The 23,211-nt window shown below is 40.9% G+C and overlaps 1 protein-coding gene across 2 annotated transcripts in view; it reads left to right on the top strand.

Moving 5' to 3' along the window:
• LOC109951322 (metal transporter CNNM4) overlaps window positions 1-18,265 on the top strand; it is a 39,690-nt gene extending 21,425 nt beyond the window's left edge. Inside the window, exons 5-9 of one of the 2 annotated variants that reach the window (XM_020585769.1) lie at window positions 6,376-6,472; window positions 8,342-8,404; window positions 10,611-10,667; window positions 13,367-13,539; window positions 14,202-18,265. In XM_020585769.1, the coding sequence (XP_020441425.1) occupies window positions 6,376-6,472; window positions 8,342-8,404; window positions 10,611-10,667; window positions 13,367-13,539; window positions 14,202-14,456 (645 nt within the window). In that variant the 3' untranslated portion in view covers window positions 14,457-18,265. The remainder of the gene's footprint in view (window positions 1-6,375; window positions 6,473-8,341; window positions 8,405-10,610; window positions 10,668-13,366; window positions 13,540-14,201) is intronic. The other variant, XM_020585771.1, reaches the window with a different exon arrangement.
• The last annotated feature ends 4,946 nt before the right edge of the window (window positions 18,266-23,211 follow it).

Below are 23,211 nucleotides of genomic sequence, written 5' to 3'. Positions count from 1 at the left end.
AGGGACATATAGCCCCCGACAACATAGCTCCTAGGATCACTCAGGTACTCAAACCCCTCCACCACAATAAGGTGGCGGTTCAAGGAGGGGGCTCAGGCATCTGTTTTGGATGCCTCCTGGGCGCCTTCCTAGGGAGGTGTTCCGGGCATGTCCCACCGGGAGGAGGCCCCGGGGAAGACCCAGGACACGCTGGAGGGACTATGTCTCTCGGCTGGCCTGGGAACGCCGCGGCATTCCCCCGGAGGAGCTGGAGGAAGTGTCTGGAGAGAGGGAAGTCTGGGCATCTTTGCTTAGACTGCTGCCCCCAGGACCCGGTCCCGGATAAGCGGAGTAAAAATGGAAGGATGGATGGAGAATGATGAATGAATCCCTCTGATGAGTCTTGGACTACCCTGTGTGTGGAAAATGATGAGTGTGTCTGCTGCTCATATTTGTCCTGTAAACAGCATCATACACTCACATTCCAGGAGTGCGTGTTTGGAAACAGGAAGGGGAGCGAGAGAAATGCACAGAGAGGTCGTTCTAATTTGAGGCAGTTATTTTGGACATTTGACAACAGCTTATTGATTCAGGACCTAGTTGATAGTGTGGTGTTAGTGTTGTGTGGAAGCAGTTATCGCATTTTTGTCAATGTTTGATAACTGGGAAAAGAATGACCAAACCTCCTGAACCCTGGTCTGAACTTTATTTTAATAAATAACAAACTTAATTGTATATATTTAACAGGCTTTTTTCTCATGTGCTGTGGGAATACTGTGTACAGATAGAAGTGTAAAAAGGTTCTGCATTCCTTACACATGGCTCCATCATTTTCATCATTTTACAAACAAACCAGAGCTCCTGAAGTGTGTAGCTATTTTTTATAAACTCCAGCTGCTCCAGGATCAGCACAGTCATGACTAAGGTGCAGGAATCAATTCATCTTCAGCTGCTTAAAGTGACAGTGGTAACAAGTTGTTGCAAGTCCGTCCTTGTTGTCCTCTTTTGTAGGGATATGACCAAATATATGTCTTTGTTTTGAGCTGTAAGAAAAGTTGACACTAATAAACAAGCAAATGTCCTCTGACTCTACAACTAAAACAAATAATAGTTTATGCAGCCCGGTATCACAGATCACGAGATTACATGGTAATAGAAGCCTAAAAAAGTAGCAGTAGCTTTGTAGAACATACCACCCACCCCCTCATTAAGGCATGTTGCAAAGCACATGCATGATGTGCTGAGTTAGCAACAGCAGCTTTACACACTAACATGTGCTACGACAGCAAATTAACAGCCACAGATTTTACAAATCTGTTCACAGACTTTTCACATATGTAAAAAGATCAACTTGTATGAAGCCTTTTGTGGCTCCAGATGCTCTGTGTGGTCTGAACGATGTCACATGATGATGTCCTGTGAGTCAGCGGCAGTTGGAGTTTGGAAAAAAAACAACCTGAGTGTGAAGTTAGATAGAAGTGAGCTCATCTCTGCTGGAGGCTCCATCAGCTGCTAACAGCATAACACACAGGATTAGCAGTGTGACATTGTGAGAAGTGTAGGCGCCATGTTTGGACAAGAAAAAAGTTGTGTGTGTATAACATGTTTGTCGCCTCTGCTGCATAGACGTGCAAAGCTAAATCAGTGGTGGATTCTTAAGGAAGACGATGCTCCCACAGTGAGCTTTAAGTAACAGAGTGACTGCTGGGAAATTCTGTTAACAGACACAGAGGGTTACTGTGGCTCCAAAGTCAGACCTGAGCAGATCAACGTACTGTAGGTGAGTTCATGTAGCAGAGACTGTGGAGTGTGTGTGTGACACAGTGACTTTGTAAAAACTGTTGAAGGAAACTTTAGTTTGACATAAACCATTAACTGAAGTCAGTGGTTCATTTTATGACAAACACATGATCACAAACCACTTAACAGTGACACTGGCAGGGCAGACACACTTGCACACTGTGAGGTTATGTGTGTGTGTGTGTGTGTGTGTGTGTGTTTGGTTTCAGCCAGGTCTCCCTACTCAACCAGAAAGCTGAATGACAGTCACACACCAAAGAAGGCATAGCTAAATCATTTGTTCCCCACCCCACATGGGCTGCTACATGTATGATACAAAATATAAAATAGAAGAAGACTTTGTAGGTTTGGGTGTGTGGGCCTCATGAATACAGTTTGATCACGTGCTGCTAAAAATATGTGGCATCGCCTTTTCCCAACTTGGCCCCACCCGCTAATGAGGCAAACAAAGAAAAAAACAAATCCCATGTGAAATAACAAACTGTTTTACTGCTATTCACACACAAAATCTGACTTTCAGGACCTTGAGGGGTTAAAATCCACACTTCTATTTTTGTCTTGTGTGGTGCCACTTTCATAGCAGAATAACAAAAATTAAAAGTTGACTGCTACAGGATGTAATGGTGGCTAAACTGGTTTTGAAAAGTGTTGCTCAAATAAAAGTTAGAAATGCAAATGGTATCTACTGGCAGTGTTGGATAAGGGGTGTGTGTGTGTGTGTGTGTGTGTGTGTGTGTGTGTGTGTGTGAGTGACACACTGCAGGAGCAACCTTTTGTCACATTTAGTAGTTTTCTTAATTCAAGTTTGGAGCAGGTTTAATAGCAGATATCCCAGACTGGCACTGCAGAGACTATGAAGTGAAACACGCTACATTTATTTCTCATGTCGGGTGTAAGAATGAATGACGACAGCCTGTGAGCAGGGTTGATTCCGTGTACGACTGTGTCAGCTGTGAACCACACTGGGCCACCAAAGGCCTGTTTCTAATTGAAGCCCATTGTTGGTGCAGTATATTTCTCTGCGCAGGCTGAACTTACAGAGTAGTGCTGGGAAATCAGGTCTGACCAGCACCAGCAGGCTTGTCCACCTCTCCCTCTGTCCTCTGACTCCCTCTGTTTCTATTCTTTCTCTCCTCCCTCCCCCATGCCTCCCTTTTTATTAAATACCAGCTGTTCAGCACTGTGGATGGCTGCAGATCACCCAGTTGGCCCTCTATATTTTCTAATGCGTGTGATTCAGGCTGAGCGTTTGACCCCAGCCGATGATATTTGTCTAGAGGTGATTAACATCTTTTCAAATCTGTCGATGCGCTTCAGGGGGCAGGAAACTGGTGACACAGCCAAGGAGGTTGGACTTTTGCATTAAGGGTGAAATGAAGTTGTTACCCTCCAATAAACCTCACATGCCTGGGGGCAGCAGTGAAGTAGAGGTTGGAGAAATATGGGATTATAAAAGTAAATCAGTCAACTACGGCACAGAAATGTTTCCATGGCATCTTACGCTTCATTTGTGTTTCTGTCTGCCTTTTCAGTAGAGTAGAAAAGCCGGAAAAGTTTAGGTCTGCTTCTCCCTCAGTGACGAGTTGTCCTTGGACAAGGTATTTGACTTCTGATTAGTCAGCAGCTAAAGGCAGAAGCCTGTGGCTGTGCTGAGCATGTGTGAAGGTGTGTAACTGGATGTATGTGGACTGGTGCCCCATGAATTTACATTATAGCACAAGGATAGAAAGTATCTCTGGCCACTGGGAGCTGAACGTTGACCTCATTAGGGAAATGTGTTTTCACTTTCTGCACAAAAACAGAATTAAAGCTGTTCTTCAGCATCGAAGCGTGTTTGTGAAACACAAAGGAAACCAGAAAGCAGAAGTCTGAAAGAGAACAGTGATGAGAGCTGCGCAAGTTTCATGCTAAGCTAACATTAGCCTGTTTTGGGCAGAGGTTCTGCTACATCGGTGTTCATCGTGCACCTTTGTGTATTTACACTGATCTAAAAAAGCCATAATCTCAACTCAACTTTATTTATATAGCGCTTTACCACAGCACAATAATGTCGCCTCTGTGTTCTTTTCACAACGATCCCGACATCCTGGACTCAACATGCTAACAACATGTTAATGATTTTGTTTACAGATTCTGTTTTTTGTCAGTAACATTAAAATTTAAATCCCCCAGCAGCATGTAGGAGAAAAATCAGCACTCCATCAAAACCTCTCACCCCCCACCCCCAAAGCTGTGTGGGGGGGTGAGAGGGGTCAACACTGACCTCCCACCACCTTGGTACCTTTTATACAGAATGGAATGGAGGTGTACTGGCTCAGTAATCCTGCCTGGAGCGGCATTGTAAAAGGGATTATGTGGACTAAGTGCAAACCTAAAGATATGGCTGTGCACGTTTTTTGCTTGGACACGCCACACAGTGACCTCCAAAACATGTCTGTTGTACATGGGCTTTCAATTCAATCATGACAACTCCACTGGACACAGCTGTGTTTAGACATGTTGCGGCAGTGAGAAGTGATGACTCAGTTTATTGATTAACAATAAGTGACTTGTCAGCAATCGTGATAATCAGTACTGTTTAAATCTGTTAACATGTATTCATTATTAAATCGATATTAGTGGCAAAGAGCCGACGTCTGCGATATCCACATGTTGCAAATCCGTACTTTAACAGTGTCAGATTACATAGCCAGGCGAGTTTGGACCTGATCGGCTTTGACACTGGCTGTGAAGTGTCTCACCGTCGAGCTGCAGGGACACAAAGTCAAGTTAATTCAGCTCGGAGTCTGTGATGGGAGCAAACAACGTGGTAGCTTCAGTGACAGATACACTCGCACCCCCTTCTCCTGTAATATCCAGGGCAGGTGTCGAAACTGGCTCGCACTCTAAACCTAAAATAGCAGGAGGGATGTTATATCACGTCGTTTATGTTTGCTCTCACTCATCCCAGTTATTAACGGAGGCACACTGTACACACACTGACCTCACTGACCGCCTGTGTGAAATACAGTGATTTCTTCTTGTTGCTGCATTGGAGGACCTTGTTTGTTAATAATCTGAGTTTATGTAATGATGAACCTCTGTCTGCTGGTATTATTATGCACAAGTTTTTTTTAACCTCAGATGCTCCATTCCTCCCTGAAGTTTTACCCCAAAACCGTTTTAAGACCTGCATCTTAGAATATTGTTTTCTTTTCTGATGTGATGGTTTTCATGGCCACACTGTGGAAATGTTCTTGATGTTTTGTTAATTGTTGTAGCAGCATGTGCATGTGCATAATTGAAGTTATATAGGTTTGCACAGTGTGACTTTAACTTCACCTCTCAGTTGTTTATACTTCCACAGACGTGTAACTCATGTTTAAATTACTAAAATCAAATTGGACCTTGGGGTCTAGATCTAAATTGACAGCTTTCTAAACTGGCTTGTTTTCCATTTTCTCCTTTGTCTCTTTTATTTTCCCACCTGTTGTGCTTTCATCAGTCCGGTCCCTGTGTCGGGGGATGGGAGGATGGAGGGATGGAGTGAAGGACGGATGACAGTGTGGATTAACTGTACTGTGTTGTTGCTACAGTTCACACATTCCAACAGGCTGATTTGGGCCGACTCTCTGTAGGAACACAGAAGCCTCCTTAACCCCCTTCTGTCCTTTCTACTGTCCTGTCACCCCTCCCTCTCTGAGTCTCTGTCCTGCTCCGATGCACCGAAGACACTTCTGCCTCCTTTTTCCCTTCATCTGCATCACATTGACCCTCTGCACACACAGCTGTTGCCAGATGTGAATCCTGTTTCAGAGTTAACACGTTTCCTCTCACTAGTGATGCAGAGTTTCTCTACTGTAGGTCACCTTGTCCTGACCTGTGGCTGTTCCTCTACAGACCAACCAGTGTCATTTCATAAAACACAAAGTCAGGTAACAAGACTGTATCTGTGTTTTATTTAGTAATCATCCAGTCCACTGCTGTGGGTGTGTGTCAGTTAAGTAGTAATTTGATTGACAAAACATGCATCAATTTAAATAGTGGTTTTAGTTATTTTTAAGCAAAATTGGTAGATATTTGCAGGTTCCGGATTCTGAAGTGTCAGGATTTGAGGGTCTTGACTTACACCACCTGATAGTCGAGCTGTAACGATTAGTTGATTAATCTGCAGCTGTTCTGATAATGAATTGATTGTTTGGGTCCTTTTCTTGAGCAAAATCCCAAACATCCACTGGTTGAATGTGCTGAGATGCCATTATTTGCCACTTTTCTTTGTTGTGTCTTCTTGTACACTAAATATTTTGGGGGGTTGGACTGAAACACGGAATCTAAACTGAACTGAAAACCCCTGTCGTTCAATCTTTGATTTTATTATTATACAAACTCAGATATCAGGAGTTTACCCACCGAGGTACTGCCCACATTTCCTCAGTACATTGTTAAGTAGACACTTTGTGCTGCTGCTCATCTTGTCACCAGGTCTGATATTTCACAGACTAACTGAGCAGCTGATTTAGTGTAAACATCATTGACTCACTAATGGAAAAATAGCTGCTTCATTCTCACTTTCCCTGTCACAGTTGTCACTTTCTGTACATCATCTGTTCCTGTTAGGGCCGAGTGGAAGTGGAGGCCGGTAACGAGAACATGAAGTTTGAAACCGGACCTTTCTCCTACTATGGCGTCATGGCGCTCAGTACTCCCACATTGGGTGAGTCCAAAACCTCCATCTTTCTTTTCCTTTCTATTTAAGGGAGCTGAGTAAACACATTAAATCATTATCAATGAATATTAATGCACTATTAATTAATCTACTAAGGCTATGTTAGTGTTTGCTGTGTAATGTCTTGGGTATAGATGCTTCCACTGCCACCTAGTGGTAAGTTGTTAAATAACAATGACTGTGTTGTCTGCGGCATTAAATGTGAATGGCACAGTAGGACGCTGTAAAAGTTTAGTTAAAATGATGAAAACATTTGTGGTAAATAAAGCTTCTTTAGGAGCATACGTTCCTGAAGTTGGTTAATTCTAATGAACTAATAACAACAAGCAGCACAACTGGACAGGGCTCAACCTACTGTGGACAATTTATACTGTCTTCTTTTGTCCACATTCAAAGTGAACCAGACCCAGATATCTCCTGTAGTACGAGAGCAAACAGCAGTATTTGTTTATGTGGCTGCTAAATGTATACAGACTGGCAGTGTCATTTACATGGGTCCTTGCTTTTGCACCACACAGGATTTCTGTTAGCGCTGCTCAGAGTTGGCTGTTAAACAAGTTGTGTTGCATGTATTATCTTTATGCATGTAACAAAACAATAAAAACAATAAGGAATCTTACTGCAAGGCATTTAGACTTCACTTTACTACTGTAGCTGTCACTGATTGATACCTAAAGCAGATGGAACAGCTGCAGATTAAACCGAAGACCCACACACAGACAAAGGCCAACTACAGGTCCGGCAGCGCCATCTAGTTGCCAGTTTAAGACGTTACTGTTTCTTTAAGAAGAACAGTGCAAACTGGCTGTTTTTAAATTTGAGTGAAGTGAATGTGGGTAACGCTCTGTCAGTTATCAGGTGTATCACAGGCGGTAAACTGTATTGAAACACTGACATCATCGGACATAAAACTGTGTGGAATTAGATTTTTGAGTCCATTGCTCCACAGTGACCTGCCATTTTACACACACTAAAGTTCAGATATCTTCATGTATGTTCACAGAAAATAATACAAACATATGCTGTGAAGGACATGGTTTCAGTTCACTGAGGACTTGGGCAGCGCTGCTGTTGGATGGAGGCGGTGGGAAGTGTTATTGTTTCTGAAATTTCTTTTGCTCAGCCCCTTCGAAGTCCTCCATTGCTTCCCTCTCTGTCTCATCCACCATCACTTCCTTCAGTTTTGCTTAGTCCTGTGTCGGTTGTTGGCGTCACTAGCTTGTCTCTGCTGTCCACTCTCTGTCCGCGTCTACCTTTCAAGCTCTGCTTCTTCTGTACTGCTCTGATGCTGGGATCACACCACAACATGTGGCCCGACCTGACAGATGGTGGCTACTGGATGAAAAGACGAATGGTTTCATCCTGGTTAGCAGGGGTCTCCAAGGGTCCAAAGTGGACCCAGTTTCTGCTACAGAAACTAACTTATCTGCACTGGCACTAGGACAGAAACTGTTCCAGAAACTCCTCCAAATGATGCTGATAAATAGAAGCGTGAGCCTATTGATACACATGGTGGTTGGTTTGTTCTCAGCATCTCCTGCTTTTCTTTTTCTCCTGGCCCCCGAACAGCATTCTCTTTCAGGTCGAGAGAGGAGAGATGTGTGAAGCAGCCACTCCTTCATTTTCATGCTTCTGTTTCATTACCCACCTGTTTTATGGAACTTGTGATCATTCAAACTTTTAGAAGCAGCTCAGTGACGAGAACAACCTGAAACGTTCACTTCACCTTCACACAGTGTAATCGATGTGATGCGAGTTTCTATGGTGTTCTGCATGTCCTCGCCCACTCTGGATGCAGGTGTGTCTCTGTCTGTCACTGACTGTCCCTCCCCCCCCCCCCCCCCCCTTTCCTCTCAGTGGGTGCACCTCGTCCTCACCGTTTTTCCTTAAAGAGGTTTTCTCTGTTCTCTCGGTTGTCAGGTAAACTTCGGCATGTCTGGGTCCTTTAACACCAAGGATGGGCGGGGGCTCTGGGGTGGGCATGTGGGGCTTGAGCGGGTGGACCTGGCTCCTGATTCATCAGATGTGAAAATTTAGGCTTATAAATCTGTTAAAGGGTAAATTAGCACCCGATCACAGAGGGAAGAAACTCCTGCACAGCTTTTATGGGCTGCAGCAGTGAATTATGGGTTGCACCTTTTGGCTATCAAAATATTTTGTCATGTCACTGGTTGTGTTGTGGCTAAAGGTGCAACACGTTCACCCCCCAGACACACGTGCAGCTGCAGTTTTCCTTCTCCATGTGATTCAGTGTAGAGTTGCTCTTCAAGGACAGAGCAGAGTCCCAAGACGACTCTCTGTCCGCGTCTACCTTTCAAGCTCTGCAGCTTTTTTGGCAAATAAGCTCTTTGTCACCAAGGCGACTTCATTTACACCTGGTTTAATTCACTGTTTTGTTTTTGCAGAGCAGGTGCTACTGTAAATCCATTACATTTAACATACTTTATATGTTTGAAACATCAGAATAAACCCTGGTAGAGTAGGTGTAATCAAGAAGAAGATTAAATAGTAGATTAGTGTGTTTGTGGGAGAAGTGAAGATTTGACTCCGGTGTCCTGAATTAATGAAACATTCAGTGTGTGTTTTGAGGATGCAGAGGAAGAAGAGCTGTGCAGGTGGATGGCAGCACTAACCTTTGTACACCACAGTAGGAGGAGATGCACAGGGAGCATAAGTACAGAGGAGACACAGAGGTGAAACAGGCGCCGGGTCTTTGGTTCTTGCACAGCGATGATGTTGATCAAAGAGTTTATCTGACAAAATGCCAGCACAGGTGCTAAATGACAGAGCACCTGGGACAGATGAATGATCAACACCTCAAAGATAAAATGGAGAAGGGTGGGACAACATCACGAGACATCCAGACTCAAAGCCCCTCCAGGAGTTAAGCTGTTTGATCTTTTTAGCATCAAGTTTGGATGCATCCTAATGGCTTCAGATGATTCTTCTTCTGTTTTACAGAAGCATTTAGGCAGAAGTTCTCTGCAACATGTTTTTGTTATTGTTGTCCTATCGCTCACTATAGATATAGTATAGTGAATAACCCCTAGTTGTGAATAGACTAAAGAATATTAACTGCTCAAATAGAGTGTAGTCTTTTTAGTTTTTAAAAAGTCATTAAACCTGCAGCCAGCATCTTTGCTCTGTTGTGTGGAACTGTGTCCTGTCAGTCATCCACCTTAATTTTAAAAACACTAACTCGCCCTGTGAGCACTGGGCCACATGTACAGCTTTGGTTGCTCTAAAACCTTCTCTGATTATTCTGCTTAAAGATCCAGTAGACGACCTGTGTATAAAGTTTAACACTAAAATTGTAGTAAAGACGGGGGGGGGGCTTGTTTAAGAGAGAAAATTTAATATCTTTGCCTCCCTGTTTTAGCATTATATAAACATTATATAAACATTTAATAAATGGGTTATAACATAGCAATATAGTAAAACACACATCAAATATTTCCTAACAGGAATAGTTATAATACTTAGCACTGTACATCGGTAAAGGCTTAAAATGGCCCTAAATCTGCTTACAGCCACAGTGTAGTGTTGTAAACATTGTTTCATGATAGTATGTTTTGAAACCTAATTGTCCATCCACTTTTATAACAGTCAACCTGAAATATGCATTTTTAATATTGAAATATTGTACGAGATTAGTTTCTCTGTAGCCCATCGCGCTCACAGAAGTGTGTCTGAATAACTGTTATTTGACATTTGGCTAAAGTTATAAGTAAAAGCATCCACGACATCATGCTTTTTTTTTACAGAAAGTAAACAACCCTGAACTCTCTGCTTTCTGAATGATGTAGCCTAGTCAGCAAGTTGCCTTCTGACTTTGTACTGCAAATAATCAGGTTTTGCAGAGGCAGTGGTTACCTCATTTATCTTATTAAAATTTGCATATAAAGGGGACTGTCGCATGAGTCACAAGTCCTGAGTGGTTTATTTCCGCATAGTTTTTAACTAGTTGGCCTAAATAAAACAAGTTCCCTACTGGATCTTTAAAGTGAAATGACAGTTGCTTAATGACTAAGTGAAATCTAACCACTAACTAGACAATCAGTTGTAGATGTGTAGGATTAACTAGCTAGCATTATTCCTTGGAAGCTAATTCAGTTGACATGTCCAGGTAAAACGGTTTCCTATGACTCACTGAGGCCCCCTGGTGGAAGACGCGCATTTACTGGTAATGACCTGCAGCTGGAAACAACACTGTGTGTGTGTGTGTGTGTGTTTGTGACACATTTGAGTATGGTTTTGTTTGGATGAAATCAGCATGAAAATAAAAACTAAACATGATTCTTATCTGTTGTTGGAGCAGAGGTGGAAAATACTGAGAGTTAAATGAGGTCTTTTTATTAGTGTTATCAAGAAGAACTGCCAGCTCATTAGATTAACTCATTAGTTTTCTTCCTTCAAAATGAAAACAAAGTGGAATAGGTTTTCATATTTGGCTTTATAGTTTTTCTCTATCGCTTTCATTCATTTCTCACAACAGAACTGCATTTCTCAGAACTACTTGTTCAACCGTCAGATTCTGTTGTCAGTTTTTCACATCATATCAGCAATTTCTTGTTGTTTTCATCATATTGCAATTGCTTTTGGACAACATGCAAATGGTTCTGTACATCTGTCAGCTGTTTTTGACAATTCTTGTTGCTTTTGTCCAGCTGTGCAAAATAACTTGTCCTGGTTCTCAGCTGAAATGTCACAACCACCAAACCAATTAGTCTTTTTTTCAGGTTGGAAGTCTGTACTATCAAAATGAGTGAACATGTTCTCAGAATTGCATGTCTGTACAGATTTCTGCAAAGTGTGAGTAGATGTTTGCTAAGAAATATGTCCAGAAATGAGAAATTGCTCTCAGGTGAGTCTTCTCCTTTGTTAATGAAGAGAACCACCTCACAACTTCATATACTTGAATGAGGCTGGCTTCAACCTGGCCAAAGGCAGAAGGCGTGGTAGAAATCTAATCGACCAGAGAGCTACTGTTGATGTCCCAGGCCAACGGGGAGGAAACATCACTATGTGTGCTGCTATGTCAGACCAAGGTGTGCTAGCTCATATTCCTATTATGGGACCGTACAACACACAGCATCTCCTTACATTCTTAGACAATCTCTATAGAAATGTCATTCCTGAAGAGGAGAGGGACCTCAATCAAGATGATGTACCAAAGTATGTAGTAATTGCTGCCATGGATGCAGCATGTGAGGACATCTCAGCAGATGCATGCAGAGGCTGGATTAGGCACTCAAGAAGATTCTTTCCACGGTGCATAGCAAGAGAAAATATATGTTGTGATGTGGATGAGAATCTGTGGCCCAACAGACAGGACCGACATGACGCATAGGAAAACTGCCACGTAATCTCACCTTTACCTTCTGTTGTACATGTATAGTTCTTCCCACTTTGTCTTTTTTACAGTATGTTTCCATTGCTAGGTAAATAGACTATGTATAGTTTCCTTTGTTGTCTGTATGTAAGTACCACTATTGACAGTACAGTAGAAATGTGAGTACAGTCTGATCTTTTGTTTCGATTCTTCCATATACTGTAACGTGGGGCGATGGTGATTGGTTAGATGAGGTTAGATGGAATCATTCAGAAAATTATCTATTCTTACCATGTAAATTACTGTAACACCTGGTTGATGCACAATGGTTTGCAAGAATCACTTCTTTTTTTTACCGGAGGGACACTGTAAATTATGACACACACCAGTACGGTAATTTAGTGGTTTCTAGTCATCAAAACCTGAGTTGAGTATAGTTTACAGTAAATAACAAAAACTGAGTATGATGTTCTACTGACAACATGACTAATAATTTTGCCTGTCACGTTCACATTGTTGAGGAAATGACATGGGATTCTGCTGCCTCTGACACAATGATTGATGAAAAAACACACTTTTGCACGATAGACAAAGCATTTTGAGCAGGTGACGCGCTTTTTCCGGTTATCCACTATGTTGTGCAGTTTGTACATGTTGTTTTGAGAAATGCACTTGGAGATCTGCAAACTTCAATTCTGTTGTGAGAAATGAATGAAAGCGATAGAGAAACACGGTAACACATGGTCCCCTGGTGAACCCGTATCTTTAAGGTGTCAGTCGTGTGCTCTAAGAGCTGCTTTTTGACAGTTTACTCCTCTGTAACTGTTGTCACTTGAAAAATGTGGTCATGGACAAAATAAATTAAGCGATCCTGCCATAATTCAAATCAGTAGAAGTTGCTTTTGAGGGGTTACTGTACTGAATAATGTCTCCACCTCTGCTGATAAGACGGGTATTAGTCTGAATCCTGCAGTGCCCAAAATCCACTCACAATACTTTCCTCTATGTGAAAATGTCGAGGAGGTTAGTGTAAGGCACCTTTGTAGACACAAAATGAGTCACTGCTTGTTTGTGTGTCACTGACTTTGTGTGTGAGAGAGAAACAATTTTGGTGCTGTCATAGTGAATAGGGTACGTACACTACAAATGGTCATGGGTTTGTGCTTTGCATGGATGATATAACTCAACATTAACTCTTTTTAAAGCCCCTGTGTGGCATGCTCTCACAAGAGATTCATTTAATGTTTGTTTAGGTGGCGCCATGGTAGTTTTTCTGCATTTATAATACATTGTGTGTTACTTTAGTGTTATTTATTCATCATTAGCCTGCATTTGAGCCTACACTGCAGCTTGTGCACTTGATATCTTCTACTGATCATAGAGCCACTAAGTTCATGAGCTGTTTGGTTACAGCAGTGTGAAACCCACGACCCAGCTTTCAGTAGTTCCTGTTCTCGGTATGTGCAGGACGGCTTTTTAGAGCTCTGTCACACCATTCTGTTTTTTTTAACTGCTAACAGGAGCTGTTTAATAACTTTTGCTGTTTGTAGAGTTTCGTTCACCGTCCCACCTCAGCGGGTTGAACCGAACAACGTCTCTGAGTGGAGCAGATCGGACAGAGTCCGCCAGCGGCAGCAGCAGCCAGCTCAACAACAGCATCCCGCTGCAGCAGTACATACCCGACTTCTGCGTCCGAGCTCTCAGCGACCTGCAGTTTGCAAAGGTTGGTTAGAAATGTTCATCTTGACAGAACTAGTCCTACAGGGGGCATCAGACACACTCCAAAATGTGACGACATGTATGTCAGTGTTGTGATCGCAGCCTGTTTCCACTGCCCCCCCAAGTGGCCAAAAGGCTTAAAGTGGCTTAAAGGTGCAGTGTGTAAGATTTAGTGACATTTAGCAGTGAGGGTGCAGATTGCAGTGTTCAGCAAAGCTCTGAGTGAGAATCCAAATGCAGTATCTGTGAGAACTTTGACTGATCCTGCCCCCTGCCAGAACATTTATGGTCCCCTCACCTGCTTTTCACACCTCTCTTCTCTTACCACCTTTTTTATCTCAACATAAAGTTGTAACTAGTGATTTACAATAGGTAGGGCCTCTCCTTGGGAACACCCGAGGTAAATCGCACAATGGCTGCAAATGAGGCGACGCAGGCCTCCACGTTGGGGGCCGCGCTGATGTAGGTATAAAAGGCTCAATCTGAGCGAAATGAAACTCAACAATTCTTATTTTCTGGTGATTACACATTAATGAAAACATTGTTACGCACACTACAACCCTTTAAATCCTTCTAGATCGTACACACTGCACCTTTAAAGGACAATTTCCTTCCAGCTGTTTAACCCTTACGGTTCTGATCTTTCTCCCTCTTCATCTCCTTCAGATTACTCGGGCCCAGTACCAGAATGGGTTCATGGCGTCTCGTCTGGACAGCACGCCTCAGTCACCAGAGAGTGGCCACAACACAGTTCACCTGGATCACACTGCTCCCCCCACCACCCCCACCACTATCACAGAAGTGGGCGCTGACTCCGCCCTGGCGGAGAACGGGCCCAACGAGACAACGTTTCTCCTCCTCAACGAGCAGAACTCGCCACACACAGCAAACCACCACAGCCAGCTGGAAAACAGCATATGACACACACCCCCCGCCGAGGAGAGGAAGGGTGTGTGTGTGTTTGTGAGCGGGAAAGCAGACGCATGCCCCGGCACAGCTGAGGAGGCCCAGAGAGACGAGCCATGTGCATGCATACTGTGTAAATATGCAAGAATGAAACGCGCACGCCAGCATACCAAAGTGTATTGTGGGAGCTTGCCTCATGAACCTCTCCATAACAAACAGACTCACTACAGACCCATCACTCATCTAGTTCTTTGCAAGCACAGATTATATGTACCTACATGCTTGTGTGTGCACACATGCTCCTTATGTATTAACTGAAGGACCTGTTTGTCTGGACCAGGAAGCTCCTCTTTCGCCTCACAACGTTATCTTCGATTAGCGAGTTTCTTCCTATACGTGTGTGGATGTTTTTAAATGTGTGTGTAATGCTTCCAATTCACGGTCCCTAATCAGAGACTCAGGGAGACTCCGCCCTCCTCCCCACCCCCGACATACATGCAATTGTGGTCGAAACCCGCCGCCATATGTGTAGCAACCCGCCTCCCCCCTCCACGGCGTCCGTACAGCTAGAAGACAAAGACGACTCGTTCATGTCAGCGGAGTTCAAACAAAGTGACATATGTTCTGTAAAACTATCAGTGAGATATTTATTGATCAATTTTTTGAGACAGACACACGAGACTCCTACTGAGTCTTTTTTTATTCCTTCCTTTTTCTGCATAGATGCAGCCTTTATCCTAGAGCTGTTAAGAGATTCAGCACTGAGCGAGCACCAGTCTGTATCATAGTAAAGACAATCTTATGTTAGTTCAAACATATAGGGTACGTTAAATATGGCAGCCCTGCTCTCGGACAACCTCCTCTCTGTGAAACCTTCAGTTTTCTTCCTCGTGCCTAGATGACAGATCTGAGAAGACGCCATGGCTGGTTTCAGAGAAATCCGGCCACGTAGGAATCAGTTCTCACAGAGGTGAAGATGTTAGAGAGCACTGAGCGAGTCCTTTCCTGCTTTATAAGAGAGAGTGTGTTTATGCTTTTGTGTGTGTATTTGACCAAAATGGCGAGCACCAGACTTGATGGGAACAGAAACCAAAACAGGGAAGCCCTCCGTCACCTCCTAACTAGAAAATACTTTCAGAAATTGAAGAATTTATTTATTCAGTTTAATGTTTATGTGTGTATATATTTTTGTTGATCAATTAGGGCAAGAAATGTGTTTTTAATTTGCGTCTGTGTGATCTTATGTTAAATGTTTCTGTGCAGGCTGTGTTTGGGTTCCCTTTTTTCAGGGGGTCACTCCATCTTAATGAACAGCAACTTGAACATTTATCGTTCGTATTTCGGAAGCCAAACACAGCTCAGACCTGACATCGGTCAGATTTTACCAGTTTTATGGGAAGATAAAGTCTGTTTCATGATTAGCACCATGCATGTTTTTCTAAGAACTGCACACACTCCAGTTTGATTTTAGTGAACCTTCTGGGGACATGTGAAAGGAGAACTCTGTCCCCTAACTATTATGTTTCTGTTTGATTCGTAGCACGGCCACAATAACCACTCACAGTGATCTACAACATGAAAACTTGTACATTTTTAGATTTTTAAAATCAAAGAGCAAGTCTTGCTTTGCGGTCTTGTTATTTTTGTGAAGATGTTCAGTGTTAACGCAGCAAAACATCCAGGGTCAAGATTGATTTCGTACTAATACGACACTACTATTGATACTACATACTGTTTACCACAGTGCAGCACAGCCTCACAAAGCGTTTCATCTTTCATACATTGCTCACGTTTTTTTCTCATCTTTGTTGCTCTGGTGTCAGTATCTATAAATCACAGGTGAATTATCGAGCCCCTATGTGCTCTATAAATGTTTTAAAAATGGATTCTGGGAAATTTTGGATATCAGGAATAAGCACTTCTCCTTTTTTCTTTTCAACAGCAAATATTCAAACAAGGCTGCGGCCCTCTGGTCCCGACAGAGGTTCATTTCCATTGTCAGTGTGACACCAGAAGTGACAAAATGGTTTCTGTTTTTGAATGAATGTTCAAACATTTAGTTTGAATTCTGTGGAATGTCACAAGTGTTGGTGAAAATTCACTGTCACATGACAATATTTTTTTTTTGTTTTCAAAACCATACATTTTAGCTTTTTCCTGTTAAATTTACACATAGCATTTGAAGTAAGCAGTCAAAAAAAGTAGACATATTTAATTGTCCTTTTAAGTCATTATTTATTATTATTATTTGAGATGAATTTGTGATAAGATAAAGACTAACTAGATAAATAGTTTGATGGGCTGCTGCATCATGGGTCTGAGCTGTGCTCCTCTTTTGTCTTTTCAACAGTAAACCAATAATTCAAGTTGCTTTTATTTGAGCTGAATATTTTTCTGTTTAACAAAGAGGTTTATTTTGCATCCAGCTGTTCAAGTCATGGTCAGTAAATTTAACTTAAATGTTTCAGGCTCTTTCAGAGGGCAGGAGAGTTTATGAGCTTGTGTCGCAGCGTGGTGTAGCACAGGAGCCTTACACTGACTAAAAAAAACACCCGAGTTTGAGTCTGGTGTCTTTTTCCAGTGACGTGTCTGTATTCATACGTTCTTAAGGTTATTTGAAATCGGCTTTGCTGGTTAGTAAAGTATGAGCATTGCATCATTTTGAGATAAATGGACATGTATTTTGTTAACATTTGAAAACAACAGCGTCTGAGACTGCATGCTAACAGCTAACCCCATCTTTAACAGCTGCTATGCTACCCTGGCAATTTTTTTTTGTGTGTGATCTCACATGTTTTCCTTGGACCAAACTAAGGTTAAATCCAGGATTTCCTGTAGCTATGAGAGACCTTGGCTAAATTCTGGATATAAACGTTGGTTTTGCCTTGGAGGAAATATTGCAGAATATGTGTCAGACATAAAAAAAAATGCCTTTGAAGTAGACACTGTGTCTGTAGAAAACGCTAGTTATTCTTTTGAAAAAGAAGAAATCCTTTACAGAAAAATCCCAGTAATAGCGACACGTGACAAAGACGGCTTTATTTTGAAAGGTATGTACAGTGTACTCCACCCATGATGTTTAGCCCTTCTCCATGCAGCTTCTGAGAATTTCTTTGCATCTGAGAAATGTGTTTTTTTTTTGTTTGTTTGTTTTCTTTTGTTTTTCTTTTACCAAGAACACACCGTTGTTAAGTTAAAACAGCCTGGACTCTTCTGTGATTGAAAATAAAAGCACTTTAGTAAGGAAGGCAGTATTTTTTTTCCAAAAGCCACATTTGCCAAAGTTGTTGGCCCAGTAGCTGTTTCACAATACTGTTACTGACCAAGATTTTGTAACGACCGCTTCGCTGGCTTCTTAAAGTGACTTTTTTTTTCTTTTTTTTTTAAATTTCACTGTACAAAAACAAATGAGCTTTTGCTGTTCAGTCCTGAGTTATTTTTGGCAAACACACACTCCCATTTCAAGAAGTTTTTGCTCGGTTTATTTCATTTTATGACTGGGACTGACGTTTTTGTCTGTGGTTGTGCAACCCCCGACTTCTTTAAAGTGTACAAAGGGTTTGAGTGGCATGCATCAAGTCTGGTTATTTGTTTGTACCTCAGAAACACTGTCATTAATTGTGGTAAACAAGTCTTTTGTTATTTTTTATTTGCCATTAATTTAATTTGGGAACAGAGCGAGTGGAGCAACTGGCGTTCGAGGAAGAATAAAGTGAATGTCCCTCCTTCTCTCTGGCATGCTTTCACTTAAAAACCAGAGAAACAAACTACTGTTTTATAATTTGTCTTAAAGAGTTTTGAAGATGAAGAAAGTTATTAATAAAACTGAGATATATTTATCTGTTGACCTTTGTGATTGTCCTGTTTCCCCAGCGACCTCTCTGGGAGCTACATGGGCATATTTATATAGTTTACATTTACTCCAGTACTGCATTTTGAGGTAATTGTACTTTACTTGAGTACTTAAGTTTGTTTCTTTACACTTTAGACTGCACTACATTACATTACACTTTTTACTCTACTACATTTATTTGACAGCTGTAATATTTTTGAGTATGTACCTGTAATTTCTAGGAGACACAGGAGCACTAACGTGACACGGACTCATCTCGTCACACAGGTTGTTTATTAAATTAAATAGCAGATATGATGTGAGCCCAAACCTTAACCATAGTTTGTAGTTCTGACTTGCATCTCCCCGACTCGGCACACACATTGTAATATGCAGCGGTTCTGCACATTTTCAGGGATGTGCTTGTGAAACATTTAGATTTGCTCAGAATTATAAAAGAAAAATGAGGAGCAATCTTGAAGATGCTGCTTGTGGGAAAACAAATGGTTATTTATGTGCCAGGACCTGAAAATAGGAGCACTTAGAAGCTACATTTTAAAAAGAATTTTAGCAACTGATTTAAAGTAAAGGAAAAATACAAAATCTTCATTAAACAATTTGAAGTCAAAGAAAATATTCAGATATATATTTTCATCTGTCAGCTTTTCGTTGGATTTTCAGGCCTCTACAATGCTATTGATGATCTTAATGTCTTTAAACATCTTACTTTAACATACAGTATATTTCAGTTTTACATTTTTTCTCTGCTGAATGATATAAATTTATGATAATGTTTCCGCCCTGTTGAAGAGTCGGTGAGGTCGACAACATTTTTTTACTGAAATCTTTTTTTTTTTTTTTTACTCCTTTGCTCCACCTAAGAGCGCCTGAAGTATTTCTTTTGTTTTTCAGTTTTTTTATGGCTTAACTTCAAGAGCAGCTTAAGGCTTTCTGGATTTATTGTGAGTTTTGGATTTAGCACAAGGCCTTTTTTCTCTTTTTGCATCAATGATAAAGAACTCATTTGTATTTTTCCTTTGCTTTTCCTTGTTTGAGTGTAACATGAAGCAGTATGTGTTAACCTGGGAGCCAACAAACTCCGGTCATATAATCAGTCTATCTTTAAATCTTTTATTGCTGCCAGCTTGATAGGTTTGTAATTGTGAACTGGGAGTGGACGAGGAAGTGAGAATGAGCAGTCAGGGGAGTTGCGCTGAATTTTGACCCTGAGAAATTCCAGGCTGTCCTTTTTATATCAGTGGGAATTTTGATTGTTAGCAGACTGGTTGTGCAGAATGGATCAAACAGGTAGTGGAAGAAAAAGACAATGTAGATGATCTGGGGTGTGTGTGTAGGCTGCAATGCAACAATCACACCAAACGTGATAAAAGTGGCTGTAAATTAGGGCAATGGTGCCAGGAGACGGAGAAAAGCAGTACATAGTCTCATATGGTGCTTTTCTGTGCATTGAAGCACACTCAAAGTGCCTTCACACTCTTTGCCCATTCGCCCGTGGACGGCCAGTGGGAGCAACTTGGGGTTCACTGTCTTAGTCAAGGACGCTTTGATATGTGGACTGGAGAACCCCTCCCCCCGGTTAGGAGGGGACCCACTGTACCTCAGCCACCCCCACTCCTCAATAAGAATTTGGCTAAGTGTGTTTTTATCACAAAGTTTATTCACTGAACATCACTACATTGTTGTTAGATGGCGTTTCATCAGGATCTTTTTTTTTTTTACTGTGATGCAAATTCAAATCAAACATTCATGTACTCTAAGCTCATATTTATCAAACTGCAAAGAGTTGAATGTTGTACTTATTTTTGTTTCAACTCGATGTGAGGACAATGTAAAACAAAAACCCTATGTTGCAGTTAAAGGTGTAAATTTTAGAACCATTAGTATATGAGGGTGGAGGATTCTCTGGGTCTTAGACTATTATTGACATTTGAACATTTGAAAGGATGGGACACCACTTTTCTATTAAGTATCATGGATGCAAACAGGCAATAAATATAAAACAGTTACATTGATTTTATTTGCAATCACTAAGTACCTAAAGTATCTGCAGTATTATTGTCCTGAGCCACAGCATAATGTCTTGTGTGCATCCTATGTGTGTGTGTGTGTGTGTGTGTGTGTGTGTGTACTCTGTCCTCCTGCTTTGTGGTGGGGAGGAGGTCATAAGGCCCAGGCGTGTTTGGCTTCATGTCTTCCCATATACATGTTTACATTCTATCTATAATCTTATCATCCTTGTTAACAAACTGTACAATAACATACTTCAGAGCGCTTGGCTGTGGTCATTAATTGTTATATATTTTCTTTACTCATTTATTTTGTTTTTGTATGTAAAGTTTACTCTTTAAATTGGTACTGTAAAATGGTATCATGTAATTCAGCCACATCTTTTGGTTTAATGTGACATTTTCTGAGGTGTAACTTTGGCTAAAATTGTAAAGATTCTGGATCCTGCCACCATTTAACTCATAATAAAATTAAAGAGGTGTAAAATTATCACTGTATTATCCCATCACAGTGATTTTTGCTTTCAGGAGGTGTCACACTAAACATATGATTTGAGTTGTGCCACAGCAGTAAAACTACAAAATTGTGAGCAACTTTGTGATTTAGAATTTAGCAAAGATAACAACACGTATATTTGTAATTTTCGTAACTCCACTTTGTGTTTGCTCACGTCCTCAATTGTAATGAAAATCACTCTCAATGGAATGTGAAAGTACTGTTCCAACACGGAAAAGAAGCCATTACTCAGCAGCAATTAAAGGAAGATGATATAAGTGCAGTTTCAACACACCCTCCAGTTGCCTTTGTTCTCTGAGCTCTTCCATTGACGTAATGCATTCCTGAGCTCCCTTTACCTTAACTTAAATGTAATACTAACCTGTACCCTGAAACCAAGCCTTAACCAAAACTGTTAGAAGCTGAGGACTGACCAAAAATGTCCTCACTTTCCTTAAACGTCCTTCCTCCTGTTGTGTAAAACTCAAACTTGTACACACACACACACACACACACACACACACACACACACACACACACACACACACACACACTTCAGACAAATCAAGTCTTTCCATTGCTTCTCTTGTGGCTGATCAGGCTGCGTCGAACAATCGGGCACAGTCCTGATGATCCAGCTGTTTTCCTAATGCATGTCCCAAAGATAAGTTGCATTTTAGGTGATGTTCTAACTAATTATCTGTGTTTCAGTTTTTCCTACTGGAAAGTTATCTTAATTAATTATTGCTGTCATTTTCCTTGAGATGTGTCTATCTCTGACAAATGGAATCGATTGGATGCTGCTATAAAATGAGTGCAGACACACTTATAAACATAAAAGAAAGATAGTTTATGCTTGTCTAATTTTTCAGATAGTGTATACTTTGATCATTGTGTTCTTTTTAGATTCTGTATGAAATGAGCTCAGTATATAATATAAATAAGAGCATAAACAGCAGATTACAGCAGCCCATTCCCCGTCCAGACAGTGTGACTCCCCATCATTAGCACAGGTTGAATTCGGTCTGGATGATGTAATATCTGTCTGCATCACGGCACGGAAGTGAAGAAATATCAGATTCAGCCGCTGTTTCCTAACTCTAAACAGTAAGCAAGTCTGCTCTTGCTCATGGAATTTTTCTCACATCAAAACAACCACCAAACCGCAAAGAACCTTTTGAAAGATGTGAACAAATGAGGAACTAGCAGGCAAGAAAATTTTGCATTTCATATAATGAGCTTTTATTGATTTATGTGCGTTTTGGGAATTTCTCAGGGATGAGGCAGCTTCTTAGTCAGCTGTGATTAATACAAATATGTATAAATAAATATGTTTCTATAACAAGGTTTCTGCTCTGAATATCACTATATTGTTATTCAATGACATCCTCAACAGAGGAGGTTTTATCAGGTTCTCAAATGTTTTACCATGATGCAAATTCAAATCAAACATTCACGTAGTCCAGGCTCATATTTGTCAAACTACAAAGAGTAACATTTTGTACTTAAGTGAAAGATTAAAGTTAAAATCCCTCAGTATTACTCTCATCAGTGTAAATGTCTTTTGGCTTAAAAATGCTCTTAAATGTAAGAGGTTTCTTAAGTTTTTTAGCACAAAGCCTAGATTACTACTACTACTAATAATAATAATAATGAACATATGCATGAAGATCAAAATATATAACCTGAAAGTATCCAAAAGTTGTTTAAAGTCAACATGACCTGAGAGAAATGTACATGTTTAAACAAAGACAAAATCACCAGTGTAAAACAAAAACCCCTTAACTGCAGCTAAAGGTGTAAATTTATGGAACAGGGTTTGAAAACATGTAACAAACCTAGTAAGTATGAAAAGTAATTTATTGGACTTGTATAAAATATATGATGAGGAAGACAAGTTAGCTTTAGTATGAGAGGGTAACGCACACCCCAGGTTTATTAGCTCCTGACATCCAGTAGGACGTGTTTCATATGAAGAGTTGTACAATATGCTGCGGCTCCAGCCTGCATCCTTTCAGACATTTACTTTATGTTGTTCATCTTTTTTATATACAGTAGTTTCTTACGTCTCTCTGGCAGGTAGTAAAATTTGGACACACTTTTTTACTCCACTATAAGAGAGAGAGAGAGATTGTTTCCATTAATGTTTTTAATATATGACTGACTGATGTTATCTGAAGACAAAAAAGAAAATTATTATAATTAGCCTATTATTAATGCTATGGATGAGAAGAAATACACAATGGGAATATTTATTGACCTAAAAAAAGCATTTGACACAATCAATCATGAGTTATTAATGGATAAGTTAGAAAAATATGGGATCAGAGGAATGGTTTTGAATTGGATTAGAAGTTATTTGACACAGAGGCGTCAATTTGTGAAGTTGGGTGAATACCAATCGAGTGAGCTGGA

The sequence above is a fragment of the Monopterus albus genome, unplaced genomic scaffold (genome assembly GCF_001952655.1).
Source record: "Monopterus albus unplaced genomic scaffold, M_albus_1.0 scaffold376.1, whole genome shotgun sequence".
NCBI classification, from domain to species: Eukaryota; Metazoa; Chordata; class Actinopteri; order Synbranchiformes; family Synbranchidae; genus Monopterus; species Monopterus albus.
This window is presented reverse-complemented; position numbering and strand designations above follow the sequence as displayed.